Source organism: Corticium candelabrum, chromosome 17 (genome assembly GCF_963422355.1).
Source record: "Corticium candelabrum chromosome 17, ooCorCand1.1, whole genome shotgun sequence".
Taxonomy (NCBI): Eukaryota; Metazoa; Porifera; class Homoscleromorpha; order Homosclerophorida; family Plakinidae; genus Corticium; species Corticium candelabrum.
In genome coordinates this window covers 4534493-4553726 of record NC_085101.1, presented here as the reverse complement: position 1 = coordinate 4553726, position 19234 = coordinate 4534493, and the positions used below count along the sequence as shown (strand labels likewise).

Here is a 19234-nt window from a genome sequence, read left to right as displayed (position 1 = left end):
TGGATGTTACCCAAGGACAGTCTAGTCAAAGTGTTTCGGACACTATGTCTTCGGAAACACCTGCAACTAACCCTGGTTTGAATGGCAGAAGGGAGTCAACGGCTGCGGAGGCAGCTACTTCACAATCAACTCTGGAACATTCCCTTTTTAAGGAAGGAGTGGTAACACGATCCAGACGTCAAGTGCAGTTATCAGTAAGAGCCAAAGAGGCGGACATGTGATGAACGCTTTTGCATGGAGTTGAGTTGGGTTGTTGGTTTAAATTTTTCACAACGGGGTATTGTAGTATTGTAGTGTGGGACTGTGAGGATGGGAAGTCGATGAGTGGTGCACCTGCTAGTGTATTAAAACATAGTTACGCAAAGTATTGGATAAATATAATGTTAGTTGGCAATAGATGCAATGAACCAATAATGCAGAATCGACTTGCTCAGTACAAGACAAATACATTCTTCTTACAAACTTGTGGTTGTAGTTTGTGTGAAGGATGCAGAAAGCGTCAAACTTGTTGGTTATTGTTATTGACTGACTGACTGACTGACTGACACACACACACACACACACACACACACACACACACACACACACACACACACACGGCAATAAACACACAAACAAGGCAGTCAGACTGACAACAGTCGCACCAATGCATAGGGACCGACCTAAAATTGCATCAAAAGCGTCATTTCCAAATATTATTAAATAATGGTAGAAGTGTGTCACAGCAGTGACGACATCTGAGAGTTGACCTGCAGCATGAGGCCTACAAACTACAGCAACTAAACCACCCACTAACTAACCACCCACTAACTAATTATAAATTATCACTACGAACATTCCCAAGTACTCGAAGCAATAGACCAACCTGATGTCCACAACAGGTTGATGGTGGCATCTCGACATGCAAAGCCGGTAGACAAAGCTCGCATAACCCAGTACTAAAACAACAATTAAAATCGATTAGACCTAGAAGCCTAAATGCCAAAGTTCACACACAAACACGCGCACACACACCTCCTGTATTGCTTCCGTCTAAACACACACGCTACCCTTCAGTGGGGACAAAGACAAAGTCATAAAAAAGTTTTCCCATGAATATCAATGCATTTGTGTATTGCATATCCTCCTTTGCTTCAAAAGTACTTCTTACATGTCTGGCATTCAATAGCTCCTTTTTGCTCATGTATAGGTTTTTCTCTTTCAGCAATGAATTTGTGTCTCTTCAAGTCACTAATGCATCTGAAACCTCTGTGGCATTCAGGGCAGACAACAGTTCGTAAATCAGCATTGCCAGATGACACTTAACTAGACTCCAGACAGGCATTGTAATGGTCTCTCCAGGCAGATCTTGGATTTATTTCTTAAGTCATACCAACAGCTTTCTGGAAAGTTCAGATCATTTAGGTCTTTCCTAATTAAGTCTTTCCAGCGTTTCTAGGGCCACCTTGGACGTTTTTCTGATAACCACCCAAAAAAGCTTATCTTGGGAATTCGATGGTTGGGCATTCGAGCCAAATGCCCTAACCATTGCATACGTCGTCTTATAAGTTTGATGTTTATAGTGTCAGGATCTCCCCATCTTTGTCTTATTGTTTCATTTGAGATGTGATTTCCCACTGTGTTGTGATAGAGATTCCAAGACATGACCGGAGACATCTATTATGAAAAGAGTTCAATTTCTGAAGATGTTTCTTCAAAGGGGTTCACGATTCAGAGCCATATAATAGTGTAGAGAGCACACAAGCATCATATACTTTGCATTTTGTCAATGTAGTCAGATTTTTATCCTCAAACACAGCTTTACGTAAAGCTCCAAATGTCTTGGATGCTTTCGCAATTCTGCAATCTACATCCAAGTCTAATTTTCCTGAAGCTTCAATTGTGGATCCAAGATATGTGAAATCTCGTACATATTCAATGTCACCATGTTCAGTATGTATGGGACTGCAATCTTTGGAACATACCTCCCTACCTGCAGCCATCACCTTAGTTTTCGGGATTCTCAGTGATAAACCAAAATCTTGACTTGTCTTCATATATTCAGTCACCGCTCTCATAGCTCCTGATCTAGTAGTTGACAGCAGGGCAGCATCAGCTGCATATTGACAGTTAGTTAGCAGCATTTCAGTAGAATTGCTCGTGTATCTCCAAAATAGCTTTTTGTCATACTTGTAATTGATCATGGCACCTACACTAGGATCCTGTACTCTTCAGCGTTCCATTACAAAACACACGTATACATTAAAAAGCACAGGAGCCATGCAACAGCCTTGCCGTAGCCCGTTATCAACACTGATTGGCTCTAGCAATGTTCCATTTAGTTTGATTTGAGCCGTCATTCCGTCATGAAATGATCAGATTATGTCAATGGTGTGGTCTGGAACTCCGAGCTTCTTTTATGTTAACAACATGGCTAAGCGTGAAACAGAGTCATAAACCTTTTTTAGATCTACAAAACTGAAGAACAATTTTGCGTTATGTTCCCACGACTTTTCAAGAAGTTGACGCACTGTGAAAATCATATCTGTGCAGCTCCCTGAGCCTCTGAAACCACATCGTGACTCTGGTAGTATCTCCTCAGCAAGATCTAGTAATCTTGTTCAAATGATGGAGGCTACAACTTTTCCAACCATGTCCAGCAGCGCAATGCCTCTCCAATTGTCACAGCTTGTGAGATTACCTCTCTTTGGTATAGGAACCAACACTGCATTTGCCCAATCTTTAGGAACAGATTTCTCTTTCCACACTGAGTAAACTGAATCGAGTAAATGAGTCAAGTCACCAGCACAAGCAACTTTCATTATTTCTGGCAGAATTCCTAAACTTCCTAATGGCTTTCCATATTTTAGACTATTCACTGCCGATTTCAGATCTTCACTAGATGGCAGGTCATCAAATTCAGATTGATATGGTCTCTGTTTAATTTTTCCAATTCGGCAGCGTCAAAGCTACTTATCACATTCAATACTTTTGTAAAATGATGTTTCCACTGCTGCTCCTGTGCACTGGCCGTGACACATGGAACACCGTCATCATCTGCAACTATTGCAGTTTTCATTGGAGCAAGGCCACTACAACCACGCTGCATTTCTCTTATGCATTTCCACATCTTTCCATCAAACCTTCGTTTTTGGGCCTCCTCAGTGTTTGCTACAAACCGTTTGTTCTTTGCTGTTCGAACTGCCAAACTGTGCCTTCCTATGAGCCTCTGCAAACATGTGATGATCCAAGGCATTGCTAGAACCAAGCCTTTGATGTACAAATTGTTTCTCTTTTGAAGTAAGGGCTCAAGGACTGCCATCTTGTCTCTAAACCAGTCAGGGTGTTCCCTCTGTTCATTACCTAGAACAGACGTGGCTGTCTCAACTAGTGCAGATTTCATTAGTGACCAGTTTCCTTCCACAGTCTTAGTGTTTGTCCAGTCTTGGCTGAGTTTAGCACAAATTTCATTTTGGAAATCACCTTAGACTGAATTTTGAAATTCATCATCTGTTCGACTTGTACGCAGTCTAGAGACTGCAAACCTGTGCTGGTGCTGTACTCTTGGTCTATAACTACGGTTAGCCTCCTTTTTGACATTTTGAACTCTATTTGAAGGAGTTGGTGATCAGAGCCACATTCTGCGCCTTGTCTAACTGTTGCATTCAAACATCTCTTTTGATCTGTTTGTCTGGTGATTGTAAAATCAATGCAATGCCATTGTTTTGTCCCAGGATGTTGCCAAGTTTGTTTATAGATGTCACGCTTCTGAAACCAAGTGTTACAAATTGTTGCTGAATTTAGGGAAAGAAAAGAGAGCAGATATTTTCCTGCATCATTTACCTTACCAAGCCCATGAGGGCCCAGTATGCCATCCCATTGATCTAATCCCAAGCATCAGGATCCAACATGTGCATTGAAGGCACCTAATACTAGGTATGGCTCTCTAGATGGCACGTCATTGAGAGCCTGTTGGAAGTTATCGTAGAATGTACTTTTATCAGCTTCAGATGCAGAAAATGTTGTTGCGTAGTATGAAACTATAATGTGGATGGATCAGATACTCTCTTGCCTGTAACTAGAAGTGCCTTCACCAATCTTGAACTGCAAACTTTCCATTGTTCTCCCCCTAATTTCCAGGCGTCTACAGCTGGACCAGACAATACCAGTGCAACACCTTCACAGTCTCCAATGTGGTTGATTAGCATCCGGAGTTGGCCTGCCAGCTGTCAAAACAATGCTTTTGTTTATCCTGTAAGCTGCACTCCCAAAACACCATATCTCCTGCAAAGCTGCAACATCAATATATTGTGTCTGTCTAATTCTCTTACTACAAGGTCCATTTTCCTCTCCTCAACAATAGCTGTTTTGGCACTCACACATGCAGTTTCTGGGGGCCCATCACCGTCAATGAGCGACCTGACATTCCATGAAGCAAAGTACCAAAGGGAATTCTCTTCTGAGACTTTGTCGATGTTCTTTGTGCAGGAAATCGACCCCGAGAGACTTGCAAGTTCTCCGCGGGTAAACAAGCGAGAGACAGCGCAAGTGACGCTATTCTACGACGTCCCGGTCTTGCAGCCATGCTTTTCTCACTTGTTGGTGTGATGAGTTACTCAAAGGATAGAAAAATGATAAGCAATGGAACCATAGAGTATCAGAAAACGGTAGGCAACTATGGAACAATTCAAACTCTGGCACCACCATAACATCTGGGCATGCGCGCGTGCGCGCACACACACACACACACACACACACACACACACACACACTGACCTAAATCTGCTGCGAAGGCAAATGTGACTCGTTATCCAGGGATCACTCACACCAGTTGTCCGTGCATGCATCCATCATTCCTGTGTAGAGACCGGAAGCTTTACTGGCTTGCACTACAAACACCAACATCTATCTGCACACATCAACTCCACAATTCACACAAAACAGTAGATGATCAGAGTTTCATGAGTACAAGAGCATCCAATCATGACATCTGTCCAAGTAACACAAAAAGTTGATATCCACACTTACCCATAGTGTACACACATCCCAAGCTCAGGAGTTACAATTTCCTCGTTGTGATGACTCTGCTGTCCGACAACCTACGAACCCTTTATATTCGATGCAAGACATGCCAACAGACCAGCACCACAAACACCCACAATCAATACTCCACTCTCAACCCAATTACAACGGCCAACATGCATCCGCTACTTCTACATCTCACCCCACAAACGCAACATTCCTTTCGCAAATCGTGTCACTATTAATGATACCAGAACTGACGATACCAGAAGGTCTGACTGAACATCCTACAACATCCTACAGTATGCATTCTAATCGCGGTCGTATCAGTATCAGTTAAAATGAAATCCAATCAATACCTCTTCACATTTTCCTATAAACTGATGTCTCAATGTGCAAACAATTCATCACTGCTACTCACTAAAATTAAACTCAGGGGTCATTCTTAATTTATTCGCCTATTTTACGATACATGGGTCTCGAGCATCCCCGTAGAAGCTTGCATGGGAGACGATCAGGATCATCCGAGTAATGCTGTATGACCTGTACAATGTCTTGAAATATCGGCCCATCGTCAATCGAGTATGACATAGGATCCACTGATCGCTAGCATACAGAATAAAATACATAAATGGCATGCAAATCAGAATCAATCACTAATTTTGAATTCAACTACCATTACTAAATTGCTTCAGGTTTGTATACCGTATTCGCCCGTAATATTGCCCATAGTCTCGCAAGGCCAAACCTTCGGCGTAAGCAGGGCAGATAGGGTCTGGTCACTATCGCCAGGTTTTCAGGTACCAAGCTGGAATGTTGGCATGCCCAATCACACTTCTGATGAGAGTACGATGTGTGACCTCGTGTTGACTTATGACAACCGTCTGCAGCTGCTTATGTAGCGAGTGGCCAAACACTATATTATTAAAGCTGAAACTTTGGCCGTTGATGTTGACTAGCTAGCAGAAAGTATTGTTTGCAACAAACTCCTAGTTTGCGTGTCATAGCTAATGACATTTGACTTTCGCTTGGCAAGTCAAGGGAGTACACGAGTGGAGAAGGAATCAGCACGCTAGAGGTCGTACAATAACTATTGACCTACAACGTCCATCTGTTGTCGTCTTTGAGCCTCCTCCCTCTTACTCAAATCCTCCCTCATTGTGTTCAGCTTTCTAACTTTCTCACACAAATCGGGAGAGCCACGAGTTTGAATACAGCTCGGTGTTCTTTAGTTCCTGCATGTATGTATGCTGATGTTGTACAAATACCACTAACCAGTGCCTTTGATGTTGCAAACGGATAATTACAGTGTATTTGTGGTATATCTGTTTTTGGGTGATTAGACGATGACTAGCCACACGACAGCATTGTGCGAGCATGAATACGCCTGGGATGGAATTAACACCCGGGCCCTGCTATACACCTGAAGTGTTTTATATACGTCCAGGGCTTTTCTAAGGGCGAATATGGTATGTTTATCTATTAGATACAAACTGACTGTATATTACTAATTAAGTATGTCTGGATGGACAATTTTCTGGTCACACCCGAGTGGTTCATGTACACGATAAAATGACACTCTATACTCCATGAGCTCTACGTGATCGTCGTCACTGACACACTCACATAACCCTTCATTCTCTGGTAAAGTTACAAACTCAAATACCACTCCAACAGCAAACATAACCATATCATCTGTGACTACGGCCGTGTTTCCACTAGCTCCACGTTAAACTAGTTTAATTAACTTAAACAAGTCTATAGACTAAATATGTTTCCACTAGGGACTCACGCATCCGGGATATGCAAGGTATCCATTCAAATTCAGCATGCAGTAGCTGCTAATTTCTTTCTTTCTTTGATGATGCTTCCATGTTTCGGGGCAAACACCATACACACCAACAAAATAATCCTAGTGTAGTATATATAAAGCTCAACTTGTGTGTGTGTGTGTGTGTGTGTGTGTGTGTGTGTGTGTGTGTGTGTGTGTGTGTGTGTGTGTGTGTGTGTGTGTGTGGATGTGTGTTCCCGGATGTAGCATGGCAGCCTCCTGAGCGTGTCGGCTCTGGAAGATTTGACCCTCTTCGGCTTACCATCTGGCTTCTGCGATATCTTCAAACGTCATCATCAAGATAAACCATCTCAGATCGACAGGAGTGCCACATCCAGCATTTGGGAGAGCCTACGGCAACATGTTTCTTTATGAAGAACACCCGTCGCGCTACTTCCACGTTGTAAAGTGCTTCGATTGCTTGCAACGTCGAATTACTCATTTTCGTAACTTTACGTCTATTTCTGGTTATCGCCGATGAAGACGGAGGCCACGTACACGTAGTCCAGCAATGAAAATGGCGCCGTGGCATGGACGAAAGAAGTTGGTTTCCAGCGTGGAAAGAAGTAGAACGATGGCCTATGGTGCGTGTGGGCGATCTCTACCGTTGGGTTAGCAAGAAGCAGCAGTTTGACATCTCTTGCTCTGTGGAGAACTAAACGATTCAGGACACTGTACAATATATTACCAACTTACAAACTGGTAGTATATAAACTGAGTAGAGATTTTCTTTATTCACTGTTTGTGCCATCATCTTTTGAGATGGGCTGGTTTAGGGTTTAGGGTTTAGGTGTATGTGTGTGTGTGTGTGTGTGTGTGTGTGTGTGTGTGTGTGTGTGTGTGTGTGTGTGTGTGTGTGTTTGCAATACACGGCCACGTCTTTTGTCGGTTCGTAACCAAAATTGGCACGCACACTCGGCACGTGAAGGGGAATGTTTGCATAAAAATTAAAAAAATTATGCACAGGGTCCCCTCTCAAGGGGTCAACCCATGTAAAATTTCTCGATGACGTAAATGCCACACATTCCAGTTCATTCGAACACAAGCCCACACCAGTCCTGTGTAGACTGTACGTGTTGTCATCCTTCGCAAAACTTCGAGCAATCGAAGATTTCTTGCTAATTGAACCTACTCTTCTAGCGCTTTCGTTTCTCTCCAAATTCTGATTGCATTTGCACCGAATTCAACATACCCTTTTTTTTGTAGCAAGTGCTACATGGGGAGTGTGCTGATTTCTATAAAAAAGCACGAAGAGCCAGATTCGGATTCATTCAGCACACCCGAGACCTTGCAACAAAGATTGCACGTGACGTGTCCACACACACTCAGACCGCGTCTTCCGTCAGAACACTACAGTATCTTGCCCGTCCAAAAGACGGGGCAGTGTATCTAGTAATAGGTAAAATAGAAACGGCGTCCTCAGTAGCCATCTTTAATGCATGCTACAATCACATGATAGTTAAACCTAAACCACTTACCAAACCTACTACAAAAACGAGTTAACCTAACCTAACCCTAACCCATAACCCTAACCCATAACCCTAACCCTTAAACCAGTTTGTAGCACCCTAGCTTCGTTTGCGCCAATCAGTGTTGAGTATTGGCTTACATATTGACCGGTAAATAAATCGGGCCGTATAACTGCCTGGGGCTACTGGTTTATCAAGATGTGAATTGTTTGTGCAAGGATATCAACGCCTCAGCTGGGTGCTACAAGCCGGTTATAGACCGCTTGCAAGTGTATAAACCAATAAAGTGTATAAACGAAGTGTATAAACAAATTGCCAACTCGTGGGCGGAGCGGGGTGTATTTCGTTTATACACTCGCCAGCGGTCTATAACCTATACTTAGCTTAAACCACTTGTTAAACTGGTTTAGGTGCTAGTGGAAACACAGTGAGTCCATAAAAGCCTCAATACAAGCCATATATAACTACACAGTTGACTAAGAGGTAAGTCTTCGAGACAATTGTTACCATTACCTGTTGTATTTGGAAGTGACGAGCTCGTCCGTCAAACGTCATGGTAAGAACAAATGCACCGGGACAATTTGTACTTTCACGAACGAGGAACAGTCTAGCACAAAACCAATGAATTACATGAGAAGTCGATATGACAAGTTTGTCACACCCGTTCAAGTTTCCATTCTTTAGTAGAATCTCCACGGACTCGTCTCTACCGAGTGCACCAAAGAACCACGGTTCGGACACGTGTGGTCCTTGTCATTAAACAAACCAGTTTTGGAATGATTAGCTATGTGAGAAGAATCGGAAGTGACCATACCATCAACTTTCTTGAATCGAGGTTTGGGAGACTTGCCTCGAGATGGTAGGTTGGGATGCTGCAAAGGAATTGAATATATTACTCACACACGGACAAACACAAAGACACACACACACACACACACACACACAGACAGACACACAGGCACACAGACACAGACACACACACAGACACACACACACACACAGACAAACACACACACACACACACACACACACACACACACACACACACACACACACACACACACACAATCTACTGACTTACCTCTGTGTTATGGAGCGATGGAAGAGCTCCCTCGGAGCTTACGCCTGAAGATGCCATAATGGGTGAAGCTATCGGTGGCGTCGGACTATTACTCGATCCCGGCCAAGAACCTGACCCATAGGGAGGCCGGTCGGTTGTCGTAAAAGACCGAGTCGCAGATTGGACCTGTGGTGTGGTCGGAGTACTGGTAGTCACAGTAGATCGACGCTCAAGCTACAGACAAACTTCAATCACAATTCAAACGCACACTAGTAGCACAGTCATAACATCAGCTGTCAGCAAAGCACCATAGAGTTGATAAAATCAATATATATATATATTTATTTACATATATATATATATATATATATATATATATATATATATATATATATATATATATAAGTGGCTGCAGATCAATGTCTATAGGAGGCATATTTTTGATCAGATGAACTGCTTACCGATTGACTTTTCGATTCTGTCAGTTGTTGCTGTTGTAGTTGCAATTCCTTTAACTTGCTATGCTTCCTCTGTATCGCTTGATAGTTATCTCTTAGTTGTAGACCGAACTAAAGACACGAAAGTGTCACGCTAGTCGACTGCAGTAGAAGTAAATAATTAAGTCCATTACTTTACGCTTGAATACATTCAAAACAGCTCAAACACAGAGAGTGACACACACACACACACACACACACACACACACACACACACACACACACACACACACACACACACGGACAAGCAAGCAAGTGAGTGAGTGTATCATTCAATGGAGGAATGATTGCATAGCGTCTTCCAATTGTTGACTTCTGTCTAAGACAAGCTCTCTACCTTTGCGAGTCGAATTCCGGCAGTCCACGACAGCATGGTATCCTGGTCATCGCCACATAGACAACGAAGTTCTTTCATTATCGAGGCTGATGCCTTCACAGCAGGCTAAAAATAAATAATAAATACTACACATATTACACTAACAGAATCAAATTGAGATAACCACACACACAAATTATAATGCAGACCTAATATAAATAACTAATATTGGTTGATTCAAATGACAAATATATGAGTACAGCCGCGCTCAGTACAGTGGCACTCAGCTCACGCTATGATTAGTCATACAGACAGTAGACATTTGGGTGTTAACTTGATAGTATGAGTAAGTGACAAGGACTTGGTGTAAATAACAAGATGGTGTCATTTCCTCATTTTGAGGCAGAGGCATCCTGGACACTGCTGTGGGTGACTGTACAACACTGCCATCATCATGTTTCTTCCTTGTTCCTCATCATGTGGTAATCATAAGTGTCAAATCTACCTTTATTGGTACATAGACTCGTCTATTACACATATCTCCTGATGAGTGGCAGATTCAGCTGCCACCTGATGAGCTGTAACTACCACTCATTAATTACACATAACACCACCTATAATCCAGAGACCATCCCAGCTCTCAACCTTGCATCATGGTCTCACAAAAGCAACTCCTAGTAAATATGCAAACCACCTTCAGTGTGAAATTTTATGGCAGACGTAGTTGTCATCTTGGCAACCTCTATATTTCATAAATATCAAATAATGATACTGATCGTTCTGGCAAGTAAACGAAATCCCAAGACTTCAGAAGTGTCACTCTCAGTCTGACCTGAGTAATTTGACTATTATACTCTGCAGCATACATACAAAAATTTATTGGGTCCACCGTAACTCGAGTGACTTTAGTTAGGATGGCAACCTCGCTGGAATAATTGGTCGTCACAAGAACTGAGTTAAGATTCAATTGACAACTTGACGACCAATTTCTCGAACACTGAGTCCTTACGCAAATGTACAACACTTGCTCACCTCAATCTTTACAATTGCTACTAGAATGTGATTACAGACAGACCACACAGTGTGTCACAAAATCGTTGACATGAATACTCTTGTTGTACAATAATATTCTCTGACTCTGATAGAGATCTTACCTTCAAAGCAAAGCAGTAGTTATTCGGTGCTTTAAACTGTTTTTTAAAATCAATTCCCATGTACAAATTATGGCCTTCGAAATTCACAAAGCAGACCAGATTGCGTGACTCCTACAATCGAGAACAAATACATATGTTGCCAGCACAGTCACCAGTGTATACAACAGATAGTCAATTACTCTTGATTTTCCTTTCGTTGAGTAGTATATGCCTGATGAACGAAGCATGAAGTACGCTTTTTTCCACGTCTTCTTGTCTCCTTGTTCTTTAAAGAAAAGACTACCCTCTAGCTCTGGAACACGTCCCGAACTTGTGAAAAATTCCTATCCGACAAAACACTATCAAGGATAGATGCACCAGACAATAACTGAAATAGAGGAAAGCCAGCCAAATATATGAAATAGATACATGTAGGGTTGGTTACTTTCAACAAAATGGCTTTCGCTCGTTCTGCTTTTGCGGACCCCGACCTCGTGTCACCAGCGCTCATAGCCAAGTGAGCAGGAAAGTACCGCTAAACACAGACATCTTGTCGTATCCACACAGTTTCAACAACACACAGCATCAAGTACAATTGGATGTTCAAACAAGTCATATTTGAGAGGATCCTCTCGAAATACAAATCTGTTTTCTGAATCCCGAGACCACAGCTGGTAGATATCCAGCACAACTTCATGATCTTCAAGCGTTCTCTCTGTACAGACGTAAGACCGTCATTACAGTATATTAAGTCACACCAAAAATGTAAATAAAAACAATTGCTACCCACAGTGACACAACTCTGAAAATGGAAACCAAACTGCAACAAATTGTACCCACTTGTACTCTTGCTGTCTAAAGTGTGCTAATACTAGCCTGTGCATCCAGGCCTTGGCATTTACCGACATCAAGTAGAAATGTGGAATTTTCAAGTGTGATAGCTTCTTGTATGGATGGCCGACTAATCATCTTGTTGTACTGTTGATATGCTTTTCAGCAGTCTTGTCGATTTTCAAAAACCTTACATAACAGATTGGATTGGCATCTACTTCTACTATACATGAACTGCTATAGTTGACGTATCCTGGTTCCTCCCAAAGCTTCTATGAGTAAAATGCTGTTGCCTTCTCCTCATACATAGTAAAATGGTCCATTTGCTACGACTCTCTTTCTGCTAGGAATGGTGTATAGCCGTAAGCCTTGATTATGAGGTTTGTGAGATATATCAACATTTATTGGACACATATATAGAGAATGTTGATGCTAACACCACCAACAATAACTTGCTCACCTATTCCGACGTCCGGAAGCTGTTCGACAAGAACCCAATGTTTCGTCATATCTGAACTGTTTCTCTCCATCAACACGTAACACACAGTCATCGCGGTCATTCCTTCAATGACGGTCACTGTCTGACACGAACCAGTCATATTATACACACCAATGTATGCCTGCATGATCAAGACCACACATAAAAAGACTTCCATAGTTTCAACAAGTACACAGCATAGTCCACACCTGCTGAACGCTCGCCTCCTTGATCTTTTCCATCGCTATTTTCATCTTTTCCTCACGAAGCTTCGTCTCCTTTTCTTTCTGGCAGCACAAGAAACCAGTGTAACAACGTAATAAACAAACATTCAACAACAGATTTGTTATCAAGATTACAACTATCTGGCAAAGAACAAAAGCGTATGTCTTCAGGCTCCTGACATCATTGCTAATTAACTCTGATAATACTTCATGGACAAACATATATACACACTAAAATATTAATTAATTAATTAATTAAGGCGTAGATACTACACATTAGTGAATGCAGACCTCCGAAAGATTGGTAAGTTCAAGTTCTCGTTTCACTCGTTCCATTCTTTCCTTGATTTCCACTGTGACCGCCTACCAATAATCGCGATGCTCTCATTATCAAACTAAAACACAATGTGAGCTACCAGAAATATGATTGTCTAACTACAAACCACTATGATGTCCAAATGTGTCTACCTATCAGCCCATCTACCTGTCTGTATTCCTAATTCTCTGTCCCTGCCTTCCCGGTTGCCTGCATGTTTGTCATTTGTCTGTCTGAAAGCTTTGCTGCTTCTTTGTCTCTGTCTGTCCATCAGCGTTCATTTCTATCCATTCATTAATCCAACCTGGTTCTCCCTTGAGTTGTGTACTACTGCAGGATTCCCTGAACACAAAACTAACATCTAACACTCGCACGCCAGTGCCACGCTCATCACAACCACCTGAGAGCTGTACTTCTCTTGCTTTTGGAACAATCTGGGAATGAGGAAATGCCACTGAACTATTACTTTGATTTACACGACCATTGCTGACGGGAGAGACGTCCACATGATTAGCAATACTACGAGTTTCCTTTAATGGACTACGTGCTGGTAGTTTGGGAGGATTGTCGGCTTGTGCAGCTACAGAGCCACGGACTTCCTGGTATACGGTCTGGAGTTCTGGCTTTTCTTGTTCGGTTGTTGATGGCTGTTCGGTTGTTGATGGCTGTTCGGTTGTTGATGGCTGTTCTACCTGTGGTGGAGATGCAGGAACCGGTGGCTCTTTCTGCTGTGACTGCTCAAGTGGATCAAATTTATTTAAGTCATCCAAAAGAGCATCAAGGTCAACATCTCCTATAAGTAGTTGTGAAACATGAATACAAGTTCAACTCAACAAACAGACAGTCTGACAGACAGACAGACAGACAGACAGACAGACAGAATGAACAAACAGAAGAAGATCAAGGAAATAAAAAACATCCTTCATTGTCACACCTTCATCATTGGCATTTGTGGCACTTGGGGTAGTGACAGGAATTGAGTCCACCTAAAAGTAAACAGCATATTGTAGTACACTAGTCAATACACATATCCCACCTCACACACTGTTTACAGTTTACATACAATACATAGACAGTTGAAGTGCCTCATCCAAACAAACATCGTCTAGGTAACAGACAATCAACAACCCACAAAAGCTTTACTTACACTATCAACACTGACAGATACTTATCAAAACCAATCACATCAGAAGGAGCTCACCTTCCATCACCATAACACAATGACCATCTTGACAATACAGTAACAGTTCTCTTAGCCTTACAAGATCAATAGAGGCCAAGGTCTCATACCTTGTTGCTGTGCATGCCACAACAGTCAAGAGAAGTAACCAACACAGTGAAAGACAAACTGTATTGGTTGATTAGAAATGATTTAGTTTCAGTTCAATAACAATAAAAAATGTTTTTCTTTAGAGTATACTCCCCTTTCACATGCACAACATGTGTGGTACTGTAGCTGTTATAATCGACCTAACTAAACCATAGGGGCCTGTCATTAATGTTTTAGAAAAAATGAAAACTTTTCGTTTTTACCCGGACCCCTACCCCACCCCAAAATGGCCGGATGTTCGCACTTTTCAATCTGTGATGTCACCTATAAAATTTTGGTAAAGACCATACATATCTATATAGCCACCATTACTGTACAATGTCTCTAATTAGCACACTGTGTCCATCATCTGGAGGTCAGTAATCTACCACAACGCTTCCACCATCTACTCATAGTCATTTGTGGGTCTTGGGTCTTGACAGGCTGAGCAACAGTGCCTTCTCTGCTGAGAAGAGACAGTTGCAGCTTTACAGCCATCTTGCAAATAAGGCCAGTACATTTCAAGTCCTGTCTGTGGACAATTATCGAGCAATTCTCCAAACAGTCATTGTACACTCTACTGTTCCCTTCAGGAGTACTTGTAAAGCACCTGTAAAGTTGTCCATAATGCCATTTTTACTGTTGGTTTAAAGAACAAAACGGCCATTCACCCCACCCCAAACAAAGGTTTCATTTTTTTGTAAAATGTCTTTAATACGGACGACCCCTAATACTATATCATATTCTACATATACTTAACTTACACCATAATCAACAATTAAACTCTTTTCCTAAAAAAAGTTGGGAATAACTTTAATTAAACTCAAATTCAGGTGTTGCAACTGTGTGTCTGCCAAAGTATGTTGAAAAACATTCAACTGTCTGTACACTCCCTTATACAGTAATATGGTTGTAACTCCATCTAAATGTTCTGAGGTGACATCTTTGTACCATGTTGTCTGTTATAGTCCCAATTTGTAAGGCCCTGACGTCTTGCATAAGATGACTTATTTAATTAAGTTTAAAAAGCCTATACAGTCTTCAAATGACCACACATTGTAAGATATTGCTTATACATCTCATAATTTCAAAACCAGACTGACTCATTTGTAGAACAGCTGTAGACAGCTCTAACCCACAAGGGGCACTTACAGCTTCAAGAAAACTTCCAACAAGTGCTCCAAATCAATAGATAGTGACACGTTGTTCCTAGAGCTACAGCAACTGCCACTGAACCAGTCAACAGCTGCACCTATGTGAGACCTTCCACCACATAGGAACTGTTCTTTGCAGGCTTCCTACCAGTGACTTGCAGCTTCTAAGGCAGACATGCACACAAAGACTCACACAAACCACTCCTAGTGCCAATTACCCGAGCAAACAGACAGTCATTCAGAGGCAAGAGTCTGTACAATCAAACAGAAATTAAGGCAACCTATTAGAGATGCCACAGTGAAACAAGATGGAACAGGATGAGCTACTTGAACCCACCAAGACAAAAATAAAAATGGAAATCTAACAGGTTTCAGTAGACACTATAAGAGATGTCACTGAAGTCACTGACACTCATCCCAATGAAGACAAGAGACATACAAGCCACAATTATTCCAATTATTCACTAACATACCTCAGTACACAAAGGTGGTTCCAATGAATCACTAAGGCGATGCCATTCTCAGTGGGCCTACTGTTCTACCACATCATACAAACTGGTTCCATTCTTTTAGTAACGAGCCTACAGAGTCACACCTTCCAACATGTAGGCTCTGTTTCCCTGAGTAATAAATTGATCCACGTCTTCTGTTCAAGGAAAGTCTGCCTACACCCATGCTTCTGATTCCACGAAATTTCACTTAACACAGTCCAAGAAAAAAGTTAATGCAACACCTAATATTGTACTATAAGAAATAGCAGGATAAGAAACTCTTCCTACTGTACCAGTCTATATGAGCTGCAGCACATACGAGATAATAAGCAGATTGAGTAGAGATTGATCCATACAAATTACTAGCAGTACACCCACTGGATGACGCATACCTACACTACACCTTTATCTATTCATAACTCCAAACAGTACTGTACTGTACGTCTGCAAATGATACACGAGCCTCGAGTTGCACCAATATACACACACACACTGCCTACGACGTGTGGTCTCACCTGTGCAGAAGCTGTAAAAGGAGTAGAACCCTACAGCACAATGACAACGACAATAACACAAACAGCAATGCCACGACAATCCTCACACTCACAGCAGAGAAAGCGTGAAGTTCTCCCAGCACAGAATTGAGACTGTCGATGTTGGCCGACACAGGAGTGTTGGAGTTGAAGTGCGTGGGTGGTGCTATTTGCGAACCTTGCTCTGCCGATTGAATTTGGTGAGCACTCGCCGCAGAAGAGTGCAAGTTCGCTCCAACCGACTTTTTAGCTTCCATCAGGAGCCGCTTCCGGTGACCAGCCAGAGTCACGCCGATTGCATCCAAATCTTCTTCCGTAAGATTTCTACATACAGAGTAACAATGCAACCAACCTGAAGATAGTCGCGGTTTGAAACAATTTCTATCACTCAACACACACACGCACGTCTCTGTCTACGTGACTTACGCATTCCAATCTACCCGACATGCTCGAACACGAATGATCCCGCAGAACCGATATAGACACTAAGTTTACAGTAAAGAATCGGTAGAGCGAGATAACTGGTTGGAAGTGACTAGACAGCAGATTGGAGGGCCGGATGTAGGGTAGATGGAAGCAAACTGGCGTGTACATGTAAGACAAGAGGATCTTACTCGACAGTTTCGATGTCGTCGTATCCATTGGCGATGAACTGGTCGTAGTAGCGCTCTAGCTTGACCGCTGAGAGCCATTTGCGCACCTCGTCCTGGTCAGTCATCCTATAGGAGCTAGGCATGCGCGGAGTACAGAGCCGTAGGTATATACATGTGTACGGGTTTCAAGTAGCAGCCTCGATGTCCAGACTTAGCCGCGGCATTTTAATTGTAGTCCGTTTCTAAAAATATTGCAACATATAAAAAATTGGAGCAATTAAACAGCGTACTTTGATTTATACAGGTCAAGATTGTGCATTCTAGAGTACGCTAGCCTCTCACGCCTGGATTTCGCTCCGCGTATTACGAGGTCTCGTCAGAGCTTTTTGTATTTAAATATCTACGGCTCTGGGTCTCGTCAGAGCCCTACTAAAGTAACTAATATCTGGGCTCTGTCTTTTATGGTCTCGCATAGCTAGACCCTACCGCCGCGTTCTACTAGACAGGAAAGTTGCATGCACCGCAGCATACGGCTAGAGTGATGATACTCTAAAGGGCACACACGCACACAGGTATGTAAACACGCACAACCACACCTACTTATACGCGTGCTTATCATTTCCGGACATGCAGAAAACCAGCGGTCAACGAAACAAATTAATTAATGAAAAGCTACAGACTAGTAACGATTAGCATTGATTTCCCTAGTTATACGGTTTAGACAAATCACAACAGATGTTTTTGTTTTGTTACCAAATCTACAGTTGCAACATATTGAGTGATTCAGTTACTCTAGCTAGATAAAGTTCCTGTAAAAACTAGCTATAGCAACTCTAACCTTTATCCCTACGCACCTTTACCCTAGTTAGTTGTGTCGTTCTAGTTAGATGTGTGAATATACATAATCAGCGTTACCTTTGCCTCCTAGCTATTTACGTCACTAGGCGTGACTAGACATCAAATCATGCAGCGTCAGCAAGGTGTAAAATTTCGAAGAGGGTTAGTCCCAACTATGAATGACAGCTACTGTGTGGTCAGCATACGGTCACTTCTCACTTCACTTCGCTGTCACAGCTGTACCAGATTGCCTAGCTAAGCCACAAGACGAAAGTTTGCTTTTCAAGACCCAGAAGAACAAGCTATACGTCTGTAGTACGTTCAGTCTGTGTATCACCAGCTGAGCTGGCATCTCATTGTAAGCACTATGATGTCTACGAAGCTTCTCAAAGAGATAATTGATATTTGCTAACCTTGACTGAAGACGGGTATCTTTGATGTCTGCATCGTGCCATGCATGTGTCGTTTGATGTGTGTTCACGGTTCTGATATGAGAGAAGTGGTGTAGAGTCACTAGTGAATTTGAACTAGAACTACACATAATTACATAAAGAAGATCAGTTTCTAATACGAACGTATATAATGCGACGCTTTCTGAAGCACTAGACAGATACTCATCAATCAGTTCTCGTGACTGCAGAGCCAAAAGAAGATGCGATATTGTTTGTTTTTGCTCTTTCTCTCGTTTACACCTTTCTCGGTCTCGTCTCGACCTGTGAAGAGATCATTGGTTGACCAGGTGATACAAAGTTTCTATGGACCTCGACCAGAGCCCTCGACTTTTAACTAATTTATTTATTTTCTAGCTCGAGTTTTGCCGAGATGATTACGTGGTCGCCAGTGAAAGTCCGTCTAGAAAGATGATCTTGAGTTGCCAACGAGAGAATGGTTCAAAAGCATTGCATTTGAAGGGAGTAGATGGTAAAGATAAGAAAGTAACACGAGCGGAGCTGCTGCGGTTTCAGCTTCATGATTCTGGAAGCGAATTTCCGCAGTGGATCATTAGAACATGGAACGGTGGTCATGTAGCTGTCGACAACGAAGGAAATCTTGTAGTTGAGGTAAGTTCATGCCTATTTTTCTTCTAGTTTTCTTTCTTACGTTTAGTGCCTGGTGTCACTGTGTGTGTGTGTGTGTGTGTGTGTGTGTGTGTGTGTGTGT

General features: G+C 42.2%; 3 protein-coding genes across 3 annotated transcripts in view; 1 reads left to right on the top strand and 2 right to left on the bottom strand.

The window, feature by feature from the left end:
• Positions 1-1703: 1703 nt before the first annotated feature.
• Positions 1704-2183, bottom strand: LOC134192884 (uncharacterized). The gene has a single exon (XM_062661638.1). It carries the CDS (start codon positions 2181-2183, stop codon positions 1704-1706), a length of 480 nt encoding a protein of 159 aa, XP_062517622.1.
• Positions 2184-5333: 3150 nt separating this feature from the next.
• LOC134193339 (growth factor receptor-bound protein 14-like) lies at positions 5334-17392 on the bottom strand. The gene is made up of 20 exons (XM_062662172.1): positions 17258-17392; positions 16718-16967; positions 16626-16655; positions 14091-14142; positions 13557-13949; positions 13461-13498; positions 13132-13203; positions 12826-12903; positions 12599-12758; positions 11901-12022; positions 11753-11842; positions 11508-11651; positions 11329-11439; positions 10196-10300; positions 9823-9930; positions 9383-9595; positions 9116-9173; positions 8963-9050; positions 8815-8908; positions 5334-5607 (listed from the first exon to the last, which is right to left on the bottom strand). The coding sequence occupies exons 1-20, from the start codon at positions 17377-17379 to the stop codon at positions 5452-5454; spliced, it is 2484 nt and encodes an 827-aa protein (XP_062518156.1). The 5' UTR covers positions 17380-17392; the 3' UTR covers positions 5334-5451.
• A 908-nt stretch (positions 17393-18300) lies between these two features.
• LOC134193312 (uncharacterized) overlaps positions 18301-19234 on the top strand; it is a 2084-nt gene continuing 1150 nt past the window's right edge. The window contains exons 1-2 of the mRNA XM_062662140.1: positions 18301-18812; positions 18880-19134. Coding sequence (XP_062518124.1) covers positions 18726-18812; positions 18880-19134 — 342 coding nt within the window. The 5' untranslated portion in view covers positions 18301-18725. The remainder of the gene's footprint in view (positions 18813-18879; positions 19135-19234) is intronic.

What these genes read in the sequence shown, in the direction of transcription:
- LOC134192884 (XM_062661638.1), bottom strand. Translation starts at nt 2,183, where the DNA reads ATGATCAATTACAAGTATGACAAAAAGCTATTTTGGAGATACACGAGC.
- LOC134193339 (XM_062662172.1), bottom strand. Translation starts at nt 17,379, where the DNA reads ATGCCTAGCTCCTATAGGATGACTGACCAGGACGAGGTGCGCAAATGG. An exon ending in ACTTGTTTGAACATCCAATT is followed by an intron (nt 11,843 to 11,900) that starts GTACTTGATGCT and finishes GTCTGTGTTTAG; the next exon opens with CGGTACTTTCCTGCTCACTT. An exon ending in CCGGAATTCGACTCGCAAAG is followed by an intron (nt 9,931 to 10,195) that starts GTAGAGAGCTTG and finishes TCGTGTCTTTAG; the next exon opens with TTCGGTCTACAACTAAGAGA.